This window comes from Eleutherodactylus coqui, chromosome 6 (genome assembly GCF_035609145.1).
Source record: "Eleutherodactylus coqui strain aEleCoq1 chromosome 6, aEleCoq1.hap1, whole genome shotgun sequence".
Classification (NCBI taxonomy): Eukaryota; Metazoa; Chordata; class Amphibia; order Anura; family Eleutherodactylidae; genus Eleutherodactylus; species Eleutherodactylus coqui.
Genome location: NC_089842.1, coordinates 224,016,564 through 224,038,093, shown reverse-complemented (window position 1 = coordinate 224,038,093; position 21,530 = coordinate 224,016,564). Strand labels below are relative to the sequence as shown.

The 21,530-nt window shown below is 53.3% G+C and overlaps 1 protein-coding gene across 3 annotated transcripts; it reads right to left on the bottom strand.

The window, feature by feature from the left end:
• Positions 1-10,664: 10,664 nt before the first annotated feature.
• PIP5K1A (phosphatidylinositol-4-phosphate 5-kinase type 1 alpha) lies at positions 10,665-19,936 on the bottom strand. Of its 3 annotated transcripts, none has more exons than XM_066608969.1 (16): positions 19,610-19,936; positions 16,399-16,445; positions 15,858-15,950; positions 15,654-15,784; positions 15,430-15,547; positions 15,081-15,233; positions 14,698-14,997; positions 13,736-13,941; positions 13,342-13,425; positions 13,192-13,240; positions 13,027-13,111; positions 12,815-12,946; positions 12,614-12,743; positions 12,481-12,537; positions 11,607-11,691; positions 10,665-11,486 (listed from the first exon to the last, which is right to left on the bottom strand). In XM_066608969.1, exons 1-16 carry the CDS (start codon positions 19,659-19,661, stop codon positions 11,484-11,486), a joined length of 1,725 nt encoding a protein of 574 aa, XP_066465066.1. In that variant the 5' UTR covers positions 19,662-19,936; the 3' UTR covers positions 10,665-11,483. The 3 variants fall into 3 exon arrangements, with proteins under 3 accessions (XP_066465066.1, XP_066465067.1, XP_066465068.1); XM_066608970.1 differs by having other exon boundaries at positions 12,614-12,740; positions 19,610-19,935; XM_066608971.1 differs by lacking the exon at positions 19,610-19,936 and adding an exon at positions 17,063-17,124.
• Between the last annotated feature and the right edge of the window lie 1,594 nt (positions 19,937-21,530).

Sequence of the window (21,530 nt, the reverse complement as noted above, 5' to 3'; positions counted from 1 at the left end):
CCAACACCCCAAATTGGATTGGCTGCACAGGAGAACGGTTGCCCGTGATCTCCCCTTCTGCCTTGTTTCACTGACGCCTCCGACGCTTGGCTTGGCCTTGGTTCCCGTCCCTTCCCTGCTCCTCTCTGGTATGGCAACCCCACTGAGCCACGCTGCTGTGAGTCTGTGCCGCTGCCATTTCCCCTGTAGGTCTGCTACTGTGGCCCTGCACCTGCCTGTAATACTTACCCACTGGCTGTGCTCCGTGGTCTGGCGGCTGTGCTCCCTGGCCTGCTGTAGGCTGTGCCCTGGTGGCCCCGCGGCCAGTGTGTCCCTATGCGCCGTCCGTCCCATGTAAGGTATGCGTTCCCTCATGGTTGGCCGCCTCTAACAGCAGCCGGGGAAAGGCAGAAGGACAGTGTGTTCTGCAGGCGGCGGCGCTCCATTCCCTCGGCGCTCTGTGCTCCTGGTTGCCGGCTGCTGGCAGACACGGGCCCTGCATTCTGTGGCACGGGGACGGCATTCCCTATTGCAGGAAGCCGTGGACATTGCAGTAAGGCTGGGGCGGTAAAGCCGCTGGGGGGTATGCCACAGCCCTAGGGGTCGCCATTCCAGAGAAGAGCAGGGAAGGGAACCAAGGTCAAGCCAAACGACCGAGGGGTGAGTGTAATGAGGCAGGAGGGGAGATCATGGCCTGCCATTCTCCTGCGCAGCCAATCAAATTAGGGCATTGCTTGTTGGCGTGTATCTTGTCTCCACCCATTCTTCTGGTGGAGATAAGATACAATACCTACCCCTGTTATATCCCTCACTACACCTCCTGTACCCCTCTACCTGCCTACCACTCTTATATCCCCTTTCCTCTGTTATATCCCTCACTATACCTCTCTACCTGTTATATTCCGCCCTGTACCCCTGTGATATCCCTCACTGTACCCCTCTACCCGTTATATCCCTCTCTATACCTCCTGTACCCCCTTACCACTGTTATATCCCTCAATGTACCCATTAGATTGCTCTCTATAGCCCTGTTATAGCTCTCACTATACCCCTGTTATATCCCCCTTATAGCCCTCTACCTCTGTTATATGTACCTCTCAACCTCTACCCCTCTTATTTCCCTCAGTGTACCCCTGTTATATCCCTCACTATACCCCTCTACCCCTGTTATAATTCACTGTACCCCTCTACCTCTGTTATATCCCTCACTGTACCCCTCTTATATCCCTTATTATATTCCTCTTCCTCTGTTATATCCCTCACTGTACGTCTCTACTTCTGTTATATCCCTCACTGTACCCGTTATATTCCTCTACCCCTGCTATATCCCTCACTATACTCCTTTACCCGTCATATTCCCCACCCCGTACCTGCTCTTTATCCCTGTTCTATCCCACCGTACCCCTCCTCCTCTACTCGTTATATCTACCCTGTTCCCTTCCTCTTGCTGTCCTGATAGTATCTCGCCCTATACTCCTAACGGTCTACCCATTATATTCCCCTGTGCTCACCTTTCTTACCCATCACCCTATTCCCATTATATTCCCCCTGTAATCGTCCAACAATGTTATATCCCGCCAATACCCCCTTACCCCTCACCCTCCTCCCTCGGTATATCCCCCTTTCTCCCTGTTATATCCCTCCATACCCCTCCTCCTCTACCCTTATTATATCCCCTCCCCTCTCGTAGCACTCACCCTCTACCTGTCATATTCCCCCCTGCCCTTTATATCCCTTCGTACCCCTCCTCCTCTACCCTAGTTATATCCCCTCCCCTCACATAGCCCTCACCCTCTATTCGTTATATCCCCCCCCATCCCTGCCCTTTATTCCTGTTATATCTCTCTGTACCCCTTCTCCTCTACCCTTGTTATATCCCCTTCTGTAGCCTTCACCCTCTACCTGTTCTATTCCCCACCCCGTCCCTTTTCCGTTATATCCCTCTGTACCCCTCCTACTCTACCTTTTCCCTGTTATATCCCTCTGTACTCCTCCTACTCTACCCCTTGTTATATCCATCCCCTCCAGTAGCCTTCACTCTCTACCCATTATACTCCTCCCCCGTCCCTGCCCTTTTCCTCTGTTATATCCCTTTGTAGCCCTCCTCCTCTACCCGTTATAGGCCTCCCTTCCCATAGCCCTCACCCTCTACCTCTGTTATAGTTCCTCCCCATCATATCCCTTTATACCCCTCCCCACTACCCTTGTTGTATCGCCCTAAGTGCGGTAGCTTAGTTGGTAGAGCTGCTGCTTTGCGATACTGGGGTTGCAGTTTCAAGACTAACCTAGAGGAACCTGGAGTTGCAGCTTTAACTGTGACCAAGTGCAGTCTCTGTCTAGCTTTTTGACCGTTTCTCAGTATCTCTTATCGTATAATGTTCTTCCCCTGAGCACTATAACCAATCACAGGCAGTGCTCATCTGTCATTCAGTGGCGGCAGGGCGCTGCCTCTGATTGGCTGAGTGCTGTGACCAATCAGAGGCAGCACTTTCTGGAGGCGGAGAGAAGAGCCAGACAGCTCTTCTAGGTGAGTTCATTTTTTTTTCACAGCTAGGGCAGATTTTCAGGGTAGGGCTTATATTTCAAGCGTGCATGCTAAACGCCCTTCCTCTTCTCTCCTCCCCTTCCGCTTGTTTGCAATGGGAGGGGGCAAAGCTAAGCCCCACCCCACCCATTGCTGGCTGCGGACAAGGAGCTATTAGCACCAGTTCTCCAAGACAAGGTTATTTTACAGAAGTCTCACGAGAAATAGTTCCAAATCGGGCTGAGAGAAGTTAAGTTATTATAAGTGAGGCAGGTTCTAGCCTCATTTCAAATGTCTTTGTATCTATAATTCTGCTTATTAATTGAATAAACAGATGATTTCCACTCACATCCAATGGGTGTGGGATTTGTAAGCTTCCTCGATGCTCGAGCATTTAATTATTAATTTGTATAAATAAAAACATACCAATTAACAAATATTTATCTGAGCTAACACGCACCGAAAACAATGACCGCCCTACCGGACTCTGCCCCCTCTCCTAGAACCACCGGACACACAGATGCCAATTGTATGGGCTCTTCCGCATCTGCCAATTCCATAGAGAACCCAGGTATTTGTTCACCATGTCATTCTCTTACATGCTGTCCAATGCGGCCAATAACATAGCATTACCCAAACTGCGAGGCACAGGATCCGAAACCATCAGGTCTTTTATTTTATCATTAAGGTCAAAGCAAAACCGGCTTTGCAACGATGACTTGTTCCATCGTCACCCAGCGATGGAACTTGGCACAAAATTTCACAATGGCAGATCCGCTCTGATTTAGAGCCCTGATTTTCCCCTCCACCAATGACATCCTATCTGGGTCAACATCACAAACCAAGTGCAGAAAAAAAAATTAGCCATGGATGACAATGCCTCTGAAGTGGGTAGCAAGAAAAATGCCCAGGCCTGCGGGTCTCCCTGCAACCTCGAAATCACAATCCCCACTCTTGGACTCTCATCATCTGAAGCAATAGAGAACAACCTAAAATACAGTTAACAGGACTCCCCTAAACCTAGCCATCTCTTGCAGGTAACTCAAGCTTCAGTACTTCACTGAGGCCATCTGAACAAGTTGCTGCCGTTTAACTTCAGCAACCTCAAAGCTCCAGCAGGCTGAGCTGGTTGGATAAAGCTTCCATAAGATCCATACGTTCAAACATACACTATCCGACCAGAAAAAGGAAAGGCTGTTCATGCTGTCACGCATGTAGTTACTGCAAACCAAAATAATTTCTTGGCAATGCACACATCACAATACCAAGAACACTAGTTAGAAAAAAAAACAAAAAGAAGAGAACTTTCTCCACTGGGCACTAGATGGCGACAGTCCCTGCCTAACAGTGGATACCCTGATAAGGACGCACCCACCCTCATTTTTTGGTCACTCACTAACCCTACAAGAATACCATAGTACATATAAACTCCACAAACTAAACCTCAGTACTTATTATATGAGTTGCTGGATGAACCACAGAACCCCAATCCAGTGTGAGGCAGTGTGAGTGGTTGTCCTATCGGTGTCCTGCACAGGTGTTATTGGCTCCTCCATTTGGTAGTCAGCTACCTGCATGGTGAGAGGAGGGTGCATCTATATGCCCTCCTCACTCAGTAAGTAACGGCCATTTTCTGTGATTGGTTTTAATTCTTGATTTCCCCATTCTGTGATGCATTTATATTAGTGTAGGGACTAGAGATGAGCGAACCTACTCGTTTCGAGTAATTACTCAATCGAGCACCGCGATTTTCGAGTACTTCAGTACTCGGGTGAAAAGATTCGGGGGTGCCGGGGGGAGGCGTGGCGGCGCGGGGAACAGGGGGGAGCCCTCTCTCTCTCCCTCTCCTCCCTGCAACCCCACACTGTGCCCCCCGCATCTTTTCGCCCGAGTACGGAAGTACTCGAAAATCCCGGTGCTCGGGCGAAAAAGGGGCGTGGCCGAGTAGGCTCGCTCATCTCTAGTAGGGACCGACTACAACCAAGGAACCGTGAAGTGGTTAGTGGGCTCATGTATCTTGGCCAACATCCAACCAATGCCTTGCATTTATTATCTATCATTCACATGCAGCGTGGCATTAAGACTCCAGGGGGAGCCCAGGGTGGCAGTACCAATGTGGTTCACCGTATGAAATGCAGGGCAACCCGCCGAATTATCATGGCGTCATTACATAGGTTGCTGGTCTGCATGGTGAACTACATATATCAGAATGGTCTGGCACCCGTCTTGAAAAAGGGGCTGTGCTTCCTCACATGCCTCAGTACTCCCTGAGCCCCACACAAAAGGTAGCCAGTCCAGTAACAATTCATGCCTTACTACAGGCCGAGGCCAGAAAAGAAACTGCATTACTTTCATTTGGAATAAAAGGAGGTTAGGGGGAGATGGACACAAGCACTGGCCTGCCTGAAAATACCCCGTATCTTAAATCACTAGAGCCCACTGAACAAGATGTCCCATGTTAACATGTGTAACGGGTCTGGTGTGGGTTCGGAGCATTTCCATCCTAACTCGAACAGAAACATGGCATAGTCAGAGGAAAGCTAGAGGTTGTAACGGGTAATATGTATTGTGGTGCAAAGGAGCAGGCATGTGGTGTAGCAGAGGAAAGCCAGAGGTTGGTAAGTACATTGCCTTCTTTTAAGCTAACATACTATGTCCATCTATGTCCCCCCCCCCTTTGGTGATCCAGAGGAAGGCAAAAAAAACTCCAATGAGGCAGGAGCCAATTTAGCCCATTCAGTGGAAAAATTCCTTCTTGACTCCATATAGCAGTCAAAATACTCCCTGGATCAACGTTTGAAAGTTCCTACGTGACTCCAAGACCCGGATCAACAACGCCGCTGGTCACATAATATCTATATTCTGTAATATCACAGCACTCTAGAAAGGCATCTAGTCCCCTCTTAAACTCCTCTATGGATTTTGCCATTACCACATTTTTAGGCAGAGTGTTCCCCAGTCTCACTGCTCTTACAGTAAAGAACCCTTTTCTGTGTTGGTGATGAAACCTTTTATCTAGACGTAGCGGATGCCCTCTTGTTACTGTCGCAGCCCCTGATATAAAGAGATCATGGGAGAGATCCTTGTATTGTCCCCTAATGTATTTATACATCGTTATTTGCAAAGTAAATAATCCCAATTTGGATAGCCTCTCTGGGTATTCCAGTCCCGTCATTCCATGTATTAGTTTAGTTGCCCTTCTTTGAACCCCCTCCAGTACTGTAACATCCTTCCTGAGCACCGGTGACCAGAACTGTACGCAGTATTCCATGTGGGGCCTGACAAGTGCCTTATATAGTGGGAGGATAATGTTCTCGTCCTTCGCCCCTATACCTCTTTTAATGTACTCTAAGACTTTATTAGCTTTCGCAGCAGCTGACTGGCATTGGTTGCTCCAGCTGAGTCTACAGTCCACTAGTACCCCCAGGTCTTTTTCCATATCACTTTTCCCTAGCTGTACCCCATTCAGTGTATATTGGCGACATCCATTTCTCCTGCCCATGTGCATAACCTTACATTTATCAACCCTGAACTTCATTGGCCATTTTTCTGCCCAACCCCCCAGCTTATCTAGGTCTGTTTGTAGCTGTACATTGTCCTCCATTGTATTAGTTATATTGTATAATTTTGCATCATCTGCAAATATTGATATTTTGCTGTGCAGCCCCTCTATCAGGTCATTAATAAATATGTTGAACAGAAAGGGGCCTAATACTGAACCCTGTGGCACCCAACTAGTGACTGTGGCCCAATCAGAGTATGAACCGTTTATTACCACCCTCTGCTTTCTATCTCTGAGCCAATTCTTAACCCAGATCCACACGTTTTCGCCCAGACCGAGCTGCCTCATTTCATATATCTACCTATTATGCGGCACGGTGTCAAATGCTTTAGAGAAATCCAGATATACAAGATCAATAGACTCTCCCATCATAGAAGCTAATCAAATTGGTCTGAGATGATCGACCCTTCATGAACCCATGCTGGTGAGGAGTTATACCACTGTCTTCCTTAAGGGTATTCCAGGATGGCGTCTCTCAAAAACTTCTCGAATATTTTTTCCCAATTATTGTAGGGACACCGGCTTCTAGTTACCAGGCTCTCTTTCAGATCCCTAAATGTATATTAGAATCATATTGGCAATACGTGAATCCCGTGGTACAAGCCCCGGTCTCTAATAAAGTCCCCTACTGGGTGATAATTTGCAGTATGGAGGAGCTGGCAGAAGGTGAAGCTTTACTTCACCTCCAGCCTGGGAGAAAAATAATCATGCAGAGGCAAGTGGCAAGGCCAGGCTTTTATAGGATGTCCCATCAAGGGGGCAGGGTGGAGAAAGTCAGGAAGGCAAGAACTGGATCAATAGGAGCAAGGACCAGGCTATGATTAGGCGGGGTGCAACCCATCAAGCTGGATAGTTCAACAGTTCTCAGGTTTGAGTCCTGACACCAGCCCCCTCCTTTCAGGATGCCCACTGGATATCCTAGGAGCTGGCTTTACTGGGTACCTGCAGCGAAACTCCCTTGTAAGCCTGGGAACACTGGAGACCGGCTCCCCGGAATGCTTCAGACCATATCTTCTCCATTGAATGAGGTATTGCAGTCAACCCCTAAAAATCCTGGAATCCAGAATTTTTCCCACAACGTACTTCTCCTCCCCCTGCACGCTTACTGGTGGAGGAGGTTGCTTTCTTCCGAAAAAGGTGCTTTCTTTGAAAGGCTTTAGCATTGATATACAGAACCCTGGATGAATCGTCAGGTTGCCAAGGAGTTTTAATCGGAAGGCTACTGGCCAATCTTCTGGTAGCTAACCACACTTTATCACCCACCTGAAAAAGTAGGAACTCTGGTGTCTATCCACTGCTCTTGTGTACCTTTCTTAGGCCTCTTATAGTACCTCTATTAGTTTTTTCTGGACAACCCAAAAGGTTGCCAGCCTATGAGTAACAGCAGCAATAGCAGTATTACAAGGAAGGTCAGAAATAAATACTGAGTGTAAGCTAAGGTTAGAGGAGAAAAAAACAGGGCTTAGGGCTGTGGAACCATGTTTGGAGTTGTAGATGAATTCTGCTGTTGGTAGGTAGTCCACCCAATCATCCTGCAGATGGGAAATAAAACAGCAGAGGTATTGCTCTAGTTTGGTTAGTCTTTTTAGTCTGACCATTGGACTGGGGATGGAAGGCAGAAGACAAAGTAATAGTAATCCCTAGGGCCATACAGACGTTCCTCCAGAACCTTGATGTAAAGTGAATAGCCCTAAGAGACTACGCTATCAGGAATGCCAAGCAGTCTAAACATCTCCTTACTCATTAAATCCGCAGTTTGTTCAGATGTGTGGATCCCGTTGATAGGAATGAAATGGGCCACTTTTGTGAGTCATCCATCACAACAAGGATATTAGTCATTGCTTTGGGATGGGGAAGATCCACAATACAATCCATTGATATCGATCCCCAAGGCCTGAATGGGATTGAAATGGTTGGAGAAGTCGTAATAGAGGAGATCGTGGAGTGATGTTTCTTGCACATTTTTTGTTTTTACATCTCTCTTGTAATTAGGCCACCAACGTGAGGGAAGTTCCAAAGTTTTCACAATCCAAAGACGATCTGCAACTTTAGCATCATGGACCAGTTTCAAGACTTCGAATTGAACAGAATCCAAAACATGCCATCTGTTTTCCTGGACCCAAAACCCCTTTTTTGAAAAAGAGCTCCACAGCCTTAGGAGGAGGATGATTGTGGAGTCATTCTCATACCCTTCTTTGAATCTTTTTAAGAACTGTTTTTATTCAATACCCAGGAAAGTTTTGGAGGGCAGAATAGTACAGTCTGTGTTAGGAGACAACTAACCAGCCTCCTGATTGGCTGGAATCGGCACATGTGACAGGGCGGAGCTACGCGATGACATGTACAAGGGCGATTAGACGCTGAAGTTAGACGGCACCATGGAGACGGGGACGCTAGCAACGGAACAGGTAAGTGAATAACTTCTGTATGGCCAATATTTAATGCACGATGTATATTACAAAGTGCATTAATATGGCCATACAGAAGTGTATAACCCCACTTGCTGCCGCGGGACAACCCCTTTAACCTAATCTGCAATGTGTCGAACTCGAGCGCCAGGAAGACAACACACCGTTTGCTGATCCTGGTCTTCGTGGCAGATTACTATGTCTGTCCCCCTAATAATTGAGTCCCCCACCACTAGGACCTGTTTAGCCTGCCCTGTGCTCACCTTCCCCCCTTCTCACTGGAGCAGACCTCCCCCTGGTGGTCAGAGGGCATGTCATACTGGAGCAGTGACAACCCTGTAATGGCAGATGAGGGGGATGCCAACTATTCAAACTTATTGGGGTGTGCCAGTTCAGGACTAGCCTCCCTGGATCTCTTCCCTCTACCCCTCCTCCCGTCACCCAGCTAGCTGCCTGCTCATCATTCTCTGCTGAACTACCCTCCACCCCTACATCTACCCCAGCGAGTGCTCAGTGAGCAGCAAACCCCTTTCTATGGTCCCAATGGATCTCAGTGTTCCAAGCTGCTCGTTGTGATCCTGGATCTGGGCTTCCAAATGTGCAACACGCTGACATCTCATACAGCAATATACACCCAGCTGTTCAAGGACGGCACACATGGCACAAGATGCACACCGGACGGCACACATGGCACAAGATGCACGCCGCACGGCACACATGGCACAAGATGCACGCCGCACGGCACACATGGCACAAGATGCACGCCGCACGGCACACATGGCACAAGATGCACGCCGCACGGCACACATGGCACAAGATGCACGCCGCACGGCACACATGGCACAAGATGCACGCCGCACGGCACACATGGCACAAGATGCACGCCGCACGGCACACATGGCACAAGATGCACGCCGCACGGCACACGATGCACGCCGCACGGCACACATGGCACAAGATGCACGCCGCACGGCACACATGGCACAAGATGCACGCCGCACGGCACACATGGCACAAGATGCACGCCGGACGGCACACATGGCACAAGATGCACGCCGGACGGCACACATGGCACAAGATGCACGCCGGACGGCACACATGGCACAAGATGCACGCCGGACGGCACACATGGCACAAGATGCACGCCGGACGGCACACATGGCACAAGATGCACGCCGGACGGCACACATGGCACAAGATGCACGCCGGACGGCACACATGGCACAAGATGCACGCCGGACGGCACACATGGCACAAGATGCACGCCGGACGGCACACATGGCACAAGATGCACGCCGGACGGCATTGTTACTCATGGAGCCCATTCTACATGGGGACCATACAGATAGATCAGATGAAAGTAATACCCCGTTTCCCTGAAAATAAGACATACCCTGAAAATAAGACATCGCATGATTTTTGAGGATGCAAAATGATTTTTCAGACTTTCAGGATGCTTGAAATATAAGCCCTACTCCAAAATTAAGCCCTGCTAACAGTTAATTTAAAAAATCAATTTAAATAGTGTCCAGGCAGCTATACATGTAAAAAAGTTAAACGTTTTTGAACAAAAATTAATATAAGACACTGTCCTATTTTCGGGGAAACGCGGTATATGAAAAAATTCAGATAAATAAAAAAGCAGCAAATAAATACAAGCGGCTCTTTGAAAGTCCCTGAACACAAAGTCCCTAATCCCAAGTCACACTGCGGCAGTTTTCACACGGTCAAGAAAATTACGCAAAATATGTGCGCTGCGAGATGCATAACTATGAACCCCATTTTTTTTGAATGGCGTCATACATGTGAGCGATTTATTTTCCCCCTGCAACACTTCCTATGTTTGGGCGTGCCCTTGCATCGCGTTGCCCATTGCTTCCACCAGGTTGTACAGCAGTAGCGTTAGGATACTTTCACATACTGCGGAAGAACCCACCGCGTGGAAAAACACGCCGCAAGAGCCACATGTCTACCGTGACCTGCTATGCAGCGGGCCGGTCCCTATGTGCAAGCACCCAGAAGAGCACAACTTGACCTCTGCATACAGCACATGGACCACAGGGGGGCGCTGATCTGTCACGTCCCACCCCGCTCAGCGTACCGCCACATGGCACGCAGCGTTAGGAATGTATAGGCTCACCTCTTACGGCCCGAGCAGTAGGAGCCACGACACAATTCACACACGGAGCAATAGTTTTCAGCGTCCAGTTTATATGCCCAGCCCCCGCACACTTCATACACATAAATAAAACTCTCATAAATAGTAAAAACACCAGATGGTAAGAAGAAACCGATTATATAAAAGAACAACCGGAAACAGAAGGTGCAGCAGCCTCGCGTGGCAGGGGGTCTCTCCCCTCCCCCCCCCCCCCCCCCCCCCCCCCCAACCCAGACTCACGGGCAGCTGCTAAAGTGCACCTGGTGCGTGGCGTCATTAAAAAACCGAAATAAAAAGGGCAGAGAGCTGCTGCCATGTGCAGGAGCCGACACATGGGGGCAGCACTGAGAAGGCAAAAATAAATACATTGTCATCTGGGGTTTTAAAAAGGGAAATGCAGCTGAATCACAGGGTACTGCCGCTAGTAGGTTGGGGGGAGCTCGGCCCCTGCAGACCACCGCACTGACAGCGCTCAGCTGCTGCACTTCCTCTTACACGGACAGAAAGAAAGGTCTAGTCAGCACACAGCCAGAAGCGGCATGCGGGTCTGGCATTGGTTGGCACAGGAGAGGCGTCCTTTCTTCACGTAGGCAGCAAACGCTTTACAGGTTTTTTTTTGGTCCGAGTTTACTCAACGCAGCATCAAGAACAGCACAAAGTCATCGCAACCGTCAGTCTACTCCAAAAATAGGATATATTAAATAAGGCCATGTGAGGAGCGGATGCCCGCTTAGAACATTCACCAGGGTCCTGGCAGAGGTTGGGGGCTCCAGGCCCCCCATGTCCAATAATACAGGGTCCCGGACGCTCGCTCACCAAAGGCTCCAGGCAGGAAGGCGACAGCGCATCTTATCACTACGGAGAAACAAGAAGGAGTGAGAGAGCGCCTCACGGTGACATCATACAGCATAACCTGCTGGCACCTCTTGGCACAGCAGACATGGTGGCTAAGTCAGAGAGGCATGGGCTACTTACAAAGCAGATCTCGGTCTCAATCCCACTTGGATCCAGCGCAGGCTCCTCATCCTCCTCTTCTGCTTGGATGTGAGCGTCGGCCACCCTGCAGGAGCAGCAGCGTTACCACAAATCACACAGACCACTACCGAGGGGCGCAGCTCCCCACCAGTGTCATTCCCCCCCACATTAATACTACTGGGTGCAGCTTCTCCCCGACCCGTCCACTCCCCCCCCCCGTTAGCATTGCTGCATTTCCCCCATCAGTCCCAACCCGTCCCCCCCAACCCCGTTAGTATTGCTGGGTTTCCCCATCAGTCCCATCGCCCCCCACCCCCATTAGCATTGCTGTGTTTCCCTCATCAGTGAGCCCCTATTAGTATTTCTGGGTTTCCCCCATCAGTGAGCCCCTATTAGTATTTCTGGGTTTCCCCCATCAGTGAGCCCCTATTAGTATTTCTGGGTTTCCCCATCAGTGAGCCCCCTATTAGTATTTCTGGGTTTCCCCATCAGTGAGCCCCTATTAGTATTTCTGGGTTTCCCCCATCAGTGAGCCCCTATTAGTATTTCTGGGTTTCCCCATCAGTGAGCCCCTATTAGTATTTCTGGGTTTCCCCATCAGTGAGCCCCTATTAGTATTTCTGGGTTTCCCCCATCAGTGAGCCCCTATTAGTATTTCTGGGTTTCCCCCATCAGTGAGCCCCTATTAGTATTTCTGGGTTTCCCCCATCAGTGAGCCCCTATTAGTATTTCTGGGTTTCCCCATCAGTGAGCCCCTATTAGTATTTCTGGGTTTCCCCATCAGCGAGCCCCTATTAGTATTTCTGGGTTTCCCCATCAGTGAGCCCCTATTAGTATTTCTGGGTTTCCCCATCAGTGAGCCCCCATTACTCACCTCTCCCTTGTGTTTGTCTCGTTTTTCTCTGATTTATGAACCTCTACACCAACCGCCCTAGTAAAAAAAAGACAAATTCTGAGCACTCAGCATCCAGATGAAGACGGCACAGCCTTCAGGATCGTGCCCCTACCTGTGTGCCGGTGAGTTTAACCCTCCGCTGCCTAAAGACGACGTGGACAGAGTGGTTGCTATCGAGTCACTGGCGGCTTCGTCCACTGGAGGGGTTCTGGGGAGCACATCAGGCCGTCCGAAAGGACCTGCTGGAAGCATACATGCGGGTCAGACTGGAGGATGGAGTTATGTCACAGAAGGGTTGGGGGCAGCAGCTCACCTTGTTCAGGCTCGGAGCTCAGATACTGCTTGCCCTCTGTTGTCAGTTGTAGCTGAGTGGGTACGGTGGGCTGGGTGGCCCTGCGGGTGATGCCTGGCATGATCCGGCTCTTCTTGGAGGGCGAGGCTTTTACTGTGGAGAGGAGCCATGGTGAGTGCAGGGTGAGTGGGATGGGATCAGTTTGGATCCTGGACCCCCTCCCCATTACTCACGTGGGATTTTCTTGAACACGGTGTTACACATGAATCGCTGGAACCGTTCGGCATAGAAGCCGGGTCTGTGAACTGAAACAGTGTCCTACACAGAAGCAGAGCGTTACCACCATTAGATGAAAGCCACGGCACCAGAGAACACCCAGCCTCACACGGACTACTCACCCCATCGTGGACCAGAGCCTTCCAGGAGTGCTCCAGCTTCTTCATGAACCTAGGAGATGGAAAGCAGACAGTGAGCTCAGCGGGCAACAGCCGGACATTACCGGGCTCAGCCACGGGAAAGGAGGGGGGGGGGGGGGGCAGGGGGCTCACCTGTAGGCCTGCAGGACGTCGATGACTCCAATATACAGCAGCAGACGCTCCCCTTTAGCGTTACGAGCAGGAATGCCACCCATCCTATGGACAAAAAGACCTCTAGCATTAACAAGACCCCCCAGGACAGACAATGTAAGGGGACATAACTATTGAATGTTGACAGGGTTTTTAGTTCCTCTAGAGGGCCTGTAGATACGATTACTCGCTCGCTCGGATAGTACACTAAATTCTACTACGGTGGGGTCTACTAGGCAGTTACATGGCAGACATATCAAGCCTGTGTGCAAATAGACTTCAAAGGAGGTTTGTGCAGGTTTAAAGCCCACTAGAGCGATCAGTAAGTATGCACCATCACTAAGGGGTTAATGGGGTAAGAGCAGAAGGGACCTACTGATCATCTGTCTCTATGGGGCCCCCTCTCCGCGCCTCGCCCTGGATGGACTCCATAGCAGTGGAGTAGAGCGCCTTCTGTGCAACTGGTTTTCGGGTATCGGCCTGCGACTGACCATCCAGCACTGTATTCTCCCTCCGTGCGTGGTCTAAATTGTGTAAGCCCACCAGGAGGCTGTAGTCCATGATCTTGAAGCTCTGCAGAACCTGGTGGAGAAACACGGCAAAGATTAGAACACAGGATGCCCACAGCGATCATGAGTGCCAGGAGTCTGCGGGGTAGCTGTGGGCATGCCTGTGCCAGAACACAAGGCATCCACATAACCCCATTCACAGCCATCAGAAGTACCAGGAGCTTGTGGGGTAACTGTGGGCATGCCTGTGCCAGAATACAAGGCATCCACATCACCCTGTTCACAGCCATCAGAAGTGCCAGGAGTATGCGGGGTAGCTGTGGGCATGCCTGTGCCAGAATACAAGGCATCCACATCACCCTGTTCACAGCCATCAGAAGTGCCAGGAGTATGCGGGGTAGCTGTGGGCATGCCTGTGCCAGAACACAAGCTGCCCACATCACCCTGTTCACAGCGATCAGGGGAGCCAGGAGCCTGCGGGGTAACTGTGGGCATGCCAGCGCTAGACACAAGATTAATCTGCACTTATTAACAGGCTCTAGAAGTCTCAAAGATCTCTGCTTGCTGTGAGTTCTTCTACTTCTCCTCTGTGAGCTGTACAACCTGCACTGCTACATTGCAACAAACCCTCAGGACAGAAGAGTGATTTCTGCTGCTACAATGTGTCCGTACAGAGAAGTGATTAAATGGAAACACTTAGAGCCATCGGCTGTGAAGTATTATGTCAAAAGTGGCTTTCAGCTTCTGGATACAAACAAAACGGTTACCATTCAGTGACAGCAAGCAGAGATATTGGGACGCACTGTGTTGTAGAACCCCCCCGCCTCACCAGGCAGTCCCTCTGGATGGTTTTGCACAGGGCGCTGTACATGTCGGGGTCCAGGAAGAGCCCGTCCGGCACATCCTGCATGAAGTCCAGGTCCTTGTAGGTGGGGAAGCTCTTCTCTCGCTCTTTGGGGGACGCGCGCCTCTTGTAGGTGGACCCCTTCAGGTCGTACTTCAGGTGCATCTTAACCGAGCGTGGCAGCAGGTTATTCATTACCACGATGCGAATGTTCTTGCCACTGGCCTGCACGCAGTACAAGCCATAGAACTTGGGCAGCAGAGTGCGAGGGTTCTGGTTCAGGTTCTGGAGGAGGAGACATGGCGGGAGAGCGTTAGCGCAGCGTTCCAGGGCCCGTTAAGAAGCCTCGGGGCCCTGGCAGTCCTTACCATGTAATACCCGGGTAGCAGCTTCTGCAGGAACTCGGCCTCTTTGTGCTGAACAGTCTTGATGATGAACTCATCGTCTCCAGACACGTAGAAGATGGAGCCGCTGGCGCCGGAGTTGGACAGTTCGATCAGGGGCTCGTTACAAAGAGAGTACTGCAGAGAGAAGAGAACACAAACTGAGACCCCCACTAAATACAGAGGTGCTGCTCTAGGGTCTTCACTGCCAGCTGTAATGGTGAGCAGGGCCCCCTGTGATGGGACCTCCCTGATCCAGGGGCTGCAAGGGCCCCAAGCTCCTGGTACGAGAGCTCCATGCTGACGGGCTCCCCACACCCCCGCTATCACTTACCAGGTAATCATCAGGCCGAATGCCGAACAGCTCCCGGAAGTAACGGAAAGCCACGGGGGCGTAAGTCTTAAAACGGAAATCGTTGTAGTGATGAGCAGGCGTCAAGTTACTCCCCTCGCTGGAAAAAGACAATAGGGTGGCTGAAGAAGTCATGTGACCTGAGCAGTGGTAGCAGGCCGTCAGCTGGAGGCAGCACTGGTTATGGAGGGGATCTGATCACTTACCCAGGGAAAAAAATGCTCTCAACCACATAGAAATCCTGCATGAGGACGTCCCTCTCGGGCTTCGTGCTAAGGCTGCCCACCGTGTGTGTGATGCCGAGCTGGATCGCCCCCTTCAGTGCGGATGATGTGGTCTGTGGGAAAGATAGGAAAGGGGGTCAGGTGACTACAACACAGAGCGTGGGGGCCCTAATCCACTGCACCCACCTTCTTATAAGTGGTCTCCCCTGTGGAGTCCACGCCTCGGTGTCCAATCTTCTTCATGGTGGGAACGCCAGCCTGTGCTGAAGGACCGGGCGCCTGGGAAAGACAGAGCCAATAAACCAATCTGTGGGGCGTCAGGCTGCTGCCCTCTACCCACCCAAGGAAAAAGTCACTGTGACCCCCGATCAGCGGGAGCCGAACACTACCAGCAGCTACAGAATAACTCCAGAGCTGCACTCACTATTCTGCTGGTGGAGGCACTGTGTACATACATTACTTATCCTGAGTTACATCCTATATTATACTCCAGAGCTGCACTCACTATTCTGCGGGTGGAGTCACTGTGTACACACATTACTTATCCTGTACTGATCCTGAGTTACATCCAGTATTATACCCCAGAGCTGCACTCACTATTCTGCTATTAGGGTCATGTACACTGAGATTTTGCTTTCTGTCAGTTCTGGCGGAGCTGCAGTCCCCCAGAAAATATTATCTGCTCAGAGATAGGGCAGTGCCTAGAGGATGATCAGTAAGCACTCACCCCCACACTGCCCTCGGACTGGGTGCTCCTCTTCATGGTGGGTGCTCCTGTAGAGAGACAAGCAGTTAGTTCGCCGTCCGCGTGTTAATGACTTACATAATGAGATGCAGCCAACATTGCAAGGTTTTATTATCATAACTCCACCCCCAAATATTATAATGCGGTCAAGAGCAGCCATCATTAGCCACTACACCAATCACAGAAGAGTTAGGCGGCATATCATGTCCAGTACACAAGGGGTTAATATATGCAGCACCCCCAGTTATCCCACCTCCGGGCAGCGACATCTAGAGGCCATATGAAGCAGTGCACACACTGAGGACCATCCTTGTAATACAATCTCCACACAGCACTGCCCCCTAGTGGGGCACAGGACAAGCTGCATGCGGAGCCGGTACCTCGGCGGGTGACGAGAGCGCCCAGACCACAGCACAGACCGCACCGCTCTGAGGGACACAGAGAGGACAACCATCAGCTGAGCCCAAGAGCTGACACTCTAATGATACAACCCCTCAACCAGCATCTGTGGTGACCCACCCCCCCTAAACCCCCACCCCAACCCCAAGGTTGCGGCGCTAGCTACAGTACTCTAGCCCCCGACAGCAGGTCCCCGGACTGGTGAGGAGCGATCCCGTGCTCAGGACACTGGTTGGACCTGCTATACCGCCAGGTGACGAGTCACATTCCACACGCGTGACACCGGGCCGGCGATGCACTGCTGTCACACGAGTCTTGGTGGAATGTGGAGTATGTGGCAGGAACACTGCGAGTCACCGACACCAGAGCTCCGCCCCCACCAGGGAGGCCGGCCCCCAGCTGCTGGGATCTGTAGCGCAGCCAAGACGATGGGCTAGCTGCAATGTATGGGGCTACAACAGGGGGCAACCTGGACGGCTACCGGCTGACCCTGACCGAACCAGTCCCAGAGACTGGAGAGAGAGAACTGCTGATATTCTCCCCGGGGCCCCACACCTTACTACAACCGTCCCGCGGTCCCCACTCGCAAGCCACAACCCCCCCCCCCCCAAAGAGCCCCACTCGCTCTATAAAAACTGTCTCTGGGCCCCCCACATCACTCCTCCCCCTAGCCGAGGGCCCCACTCGCCCGCCTCAACCCATCCCCCCCTCCCTAGCCGAGGGCCCCACTCGCCCGCCGCAAACCCCCCCCGTCTACCCGAGGGCCCCACTCGCCAGCCGCAACCCCCCCCCCCGTCTACCCGAGGGCCCCACTCGCCAGCCGCAACCCCCCCCCCCCGTCTACCCGAGGGCCCCACTCGCCAGCCGCAACCCCCCCCCCGTCTACCCGAGGGCCCCACTCGCCCGCCGCAACCCCCCCTACCCGAGGACCTCAGTCGCCAGCCACAACCCCCCCTACCCGAGGACCTCAGTCGCCAGTCACAACCCCCCCCCCCTACCCGAGGACCTCAGTCGCCAGCCACAACCCCCCCCCCCTACCCGAGGACCTCAGTCGCCAGCCACAACCCCCCCCCCCTACCCGAGGACCTCAGTCGCCAGCCACAACCCCCCCCCCTACCCGAGGACCTCAGTCGCCAGCCACAACCCCCCCCCCCCTACCCGAGGACCTCAGTCGCCAGCCACAACCCCCCCCCCTACCCGAGGACCTCAGTCGCCAGCCACAACCCCCCCCCCTACCCGAGGACCTCAGTCGCCAGCCACAACCCCCCCCCTACCCGAGGACCTCAGTCGCCAGCCACAACCCCCCCCCCTACCCGAGGACCTCAGTCGCCAGCCACAACCCCCCCCCCTACCCGAGGACCTCAGTCGCCAGCCACAACCCCCCCCCCTACCCGAGGACCTCAGTCGCCAGTCACAACCCCCCCCCTACCCGAGGACCTCAGTCGCCAGCCACAACCCCCCCCCCTACCCGAGGACCTCAGTCGCCAGTCACAACCCCCCCCCCTACCCGAGGACCTCAGTCGCCAGTCACAACCCCCCCCCCTACCCGAGGACCTCAGTCGCCAGTCACAACCCCCCCCCTACCCGAGGACCTCAGTCGCCAGCCACAACCCCCCCCCCCTACCCGAGGACCTCAGTCGCCAGCCACAACCCCCCCCCTACCCGAGGACCTCAGTCGCCAGCCACAACCCCCCCCCTACCCGAGGACCTCAGTCGCCAGCCACAACCCCCCCCCTACCCGAGGACCTCAGTCGCCAGCCACAACCCCCCCCCTACCCGAGGACCTCAGTCGCCAGCCACAACCCCCCCCCCCCTACCCGAGGACCTCAGTCGCCAGCCACAACCCCCCCCCCTACCCGAGGACCTCAGTCGCCAGCCACAACCCCCCCCCCCCTACCCGAGGACCTCAGTCGCCAGCCACAACCCCCCCCCCTACCCGAGGACCTCAGTCGCCAGTCACAACCCCCCCCCCTACCCGAGGACCTCAGTCGCCAGCCACAACCCCCCCCCCTACCCGAGGACCTCAGTCGCCAGTCACAACCCCCCCCCCTACCCGAGGACCTCAGTCGCCAGTCACAACCCCCCCCCCTACCCGAGGACCTCAGTCGCCAGTCACAACCCCCCCCCTACCCGAGGACCTCAGTCGCCAGTCACAACCCCCCCCCCTACCCGAGGACCTCAGTCGCCAGCCACAACCCCCCCCCCCTACCCGAGGACCTCAGTCGCCAGCCACAACCCCCCCCCCTACCCGAGGACCTCAGTCGCCAGCCACAACCCCCCCCCTACCCGAGGACCTCAGTCGCCAGCCACAACCCCCCCCCTACCCGAGGACCTCAGTCGCCAGCCACAACCACCCCCCCCCTACCCGAGGACCTCAGTCGCCAGCCACAACCCCCCCCCCCCTACCCGAGGACCTCAGTCGCCAGTCACAACCCCCCCCCCTACCCGAGGACCTCAGTCGCCAGTCACAACCCCCCCCCCCCACCCGAGGACCTCAGTCGCCAGCCACAACCCCCCCCCCCCTACCCGAGGACCTCAGTCGCCAGCCACAACCCCCCCCCCTACCCGAGGACCTCAGTCGCCAGCCACAACAACCCCCGAGGGCCCCACTCGCCCTATGAAAACTGTCCCCAGGCTCCCACAACTCACCCTGAAGGCCCAAAAGCCCCACTAACGAGCCACCACACACCCCGAGCGCTGTACTCCACCTACAACTGTCTCCGGGCCCCCGAGGGCCTCTCCCACCAACTACCAGTGGAGTTTCTCTGGGGCTCCTCCCCCGAAGAGCACCTACCTGGGCTGGTGCCTCCCACGGGCTCGGGGGCCGCCGCGGCCATGTCAGTCATGAAGGTCCGCAGTTAGGGGCCCATAAACAGAACGGTCTGTCTGGGGCCCCTGGATCCACGAAGGAGCACCGAGCCGCTCAACGCCAGGGGCCCCTCACGTAACCGGGGGACCCTGGCCGCCGTTGGTCCGAGTGTGTTTACGGTCACCTCACGACTCTCCGTCGGGTCCCCCTCCCGGGCGCGATGCAGTCTGGGAGCGTCCCGGTGTCTCTAGCAAACAATCCGCTCAGTGGCGGTTTCTCATCACTGCACATGCGCGTTCGCGGAAAGGCGGCGCAGCGGTGACGTAAACAAGACCTCGAGAAGCCGCGCCTCCCGCGTGACGTAAGGACCTGTACACGTGACCCGGTAGCGGCGCTAAAGTAGGCACGTGGCTATGAAGATGGGGGCGGGGCTTACTGTGGCCACCTCCGCCCTCCTGCTCTGTTACGAGGCTGTAACTCATAGCGACGGAACGACGCTCCTGAGGAGGGAGTGAGGTGACTGACTGTGTGGTAGCGCGTCTTCCCATCGAGTCCCGGCGGCATATATTGATAATCCGCAGCACTTCAGCAGCCTAGACGATTCCAGAAACCTCATTGGTTGTTGGGCACCACGTGGATACAGTTACACAGCTGTGCACGAGAATCAGGTGCTCAGAGATGCGGGCATGTTTTGCTCGTGCTGAGAGGGCGATGTTCGGGCATGTATACGCCGACATGGCCACCCGCAGCAGCTTATGTCGGATGCCTTCCTCTCAGCAGGAGGAAGCATAGATTTCCTAGATGCAGCGGCTACGTTCCTCTCCGCACGAGTTAAACATGGCCACATCTCTGATCACGTGATTCTCGTGCACAGCTGTGTAGCTGTACCCACGTGGTGCCCAACAACCAATGAGGTTTCTGGAATCGTCTATGCTGCTGAAGTGCTGCGGAACATCAATATGCCCCTCGCTCCTCTGCTTTGATCCGATTTGTGTCAGTGCTGCGTTCTCGGTCCTGGAAGGGAACAGAAGTCACCTCATCCTCTCCGACACGAGGGGCTCCGCCATGCGTCCGGTATTTGCAGCCGGATCTGTACCAGACCCTCCATCCTCCGACGCAGCTGTAAATCACGGCCCGTCATCGCGCTCGCCAACCTGGCTTTGTTTTATCCGAACCGCTTACGTCATTCCGGGGAAGAAGTGGCCCTCCTACGCGGCCGGCAGCGGATAGATAGCAGATTTCCTCATGTGTATGACCGCATTATTACCCTCCGCCTAGAATGGCCCCCATTGATACCATCCCCCTCCGCAGCTCTGTACTTCCCGATGATCACTGATCTGTCGCCTGGAGCATCTGCTGAAAATGGCGCCTCTGAGTTCTGCTTGCGAAGACCTCCAGTACCGTGACGACCACTGGGGGTGTGGGGGGTGTATAGGCAGCAGGGGAGAGTTATAGCGCTGGCGCTGCTGCCCATAGCAACCAATCACACTGCAGCTTGCATTCCTCACTGTGCTGTGATTGGTTGTAGGGGCAACAGAGGCGGTTTTCATAAATTGGTTCCACAACCTCCCACATGGGCACTGGGCTGATCAGGGAAATGCGGTGGATATAGTATATCTTGACTTTAGTATATGACAAAGCATCTCATACCATACTTATTGAAAAAATGACCAAATCTGGTACTGACAAGACAACTGCTAGGTGGATTCACAACTGGCTGAGTGATCGTACTCAAAGAGGGGTCATAAATGGCTACACATCCAAGTGGAAGAATGTATCAAGTGGGGTACCACAAGGCTCTGTCCTAGGCCCAGTGTTGGTCAACATCTTTATAAATGATCTGGAGGATGGAATAAATGGGAAACTGAGCAAATTTGCCGACGACACAAAGCTAGGGGGGATATTA

What these genes read in the sequence shown, in the direction of transcription:
- PIP5K1A (XM_066608969.1), bottom strand. Translation starts at nt 19,661, where the DNA reads ATGACTGACATGGCCGCGGCGGCCCCCGAGCCCGTGGGAGGCACCAGC. An exon ending in TTCGGCCTGATGATTACCTG is followed by an intron (nt 15,234 to 15,429) that starts GTAAGTGATAGC and finishes TTCTCTCTGCAG; the next exon opens with TACTCTCTTTGTAACGAGCC. An exon ending in CCATCCAGAGGGACTGCCTG is followed by an intron (nt 13,942 to 14,697) that starts GTGAGGCGGGGG and finishes TTTCTCCACCAG; the next exon opens with GTTCTGCAGAGCTTCAAGAT.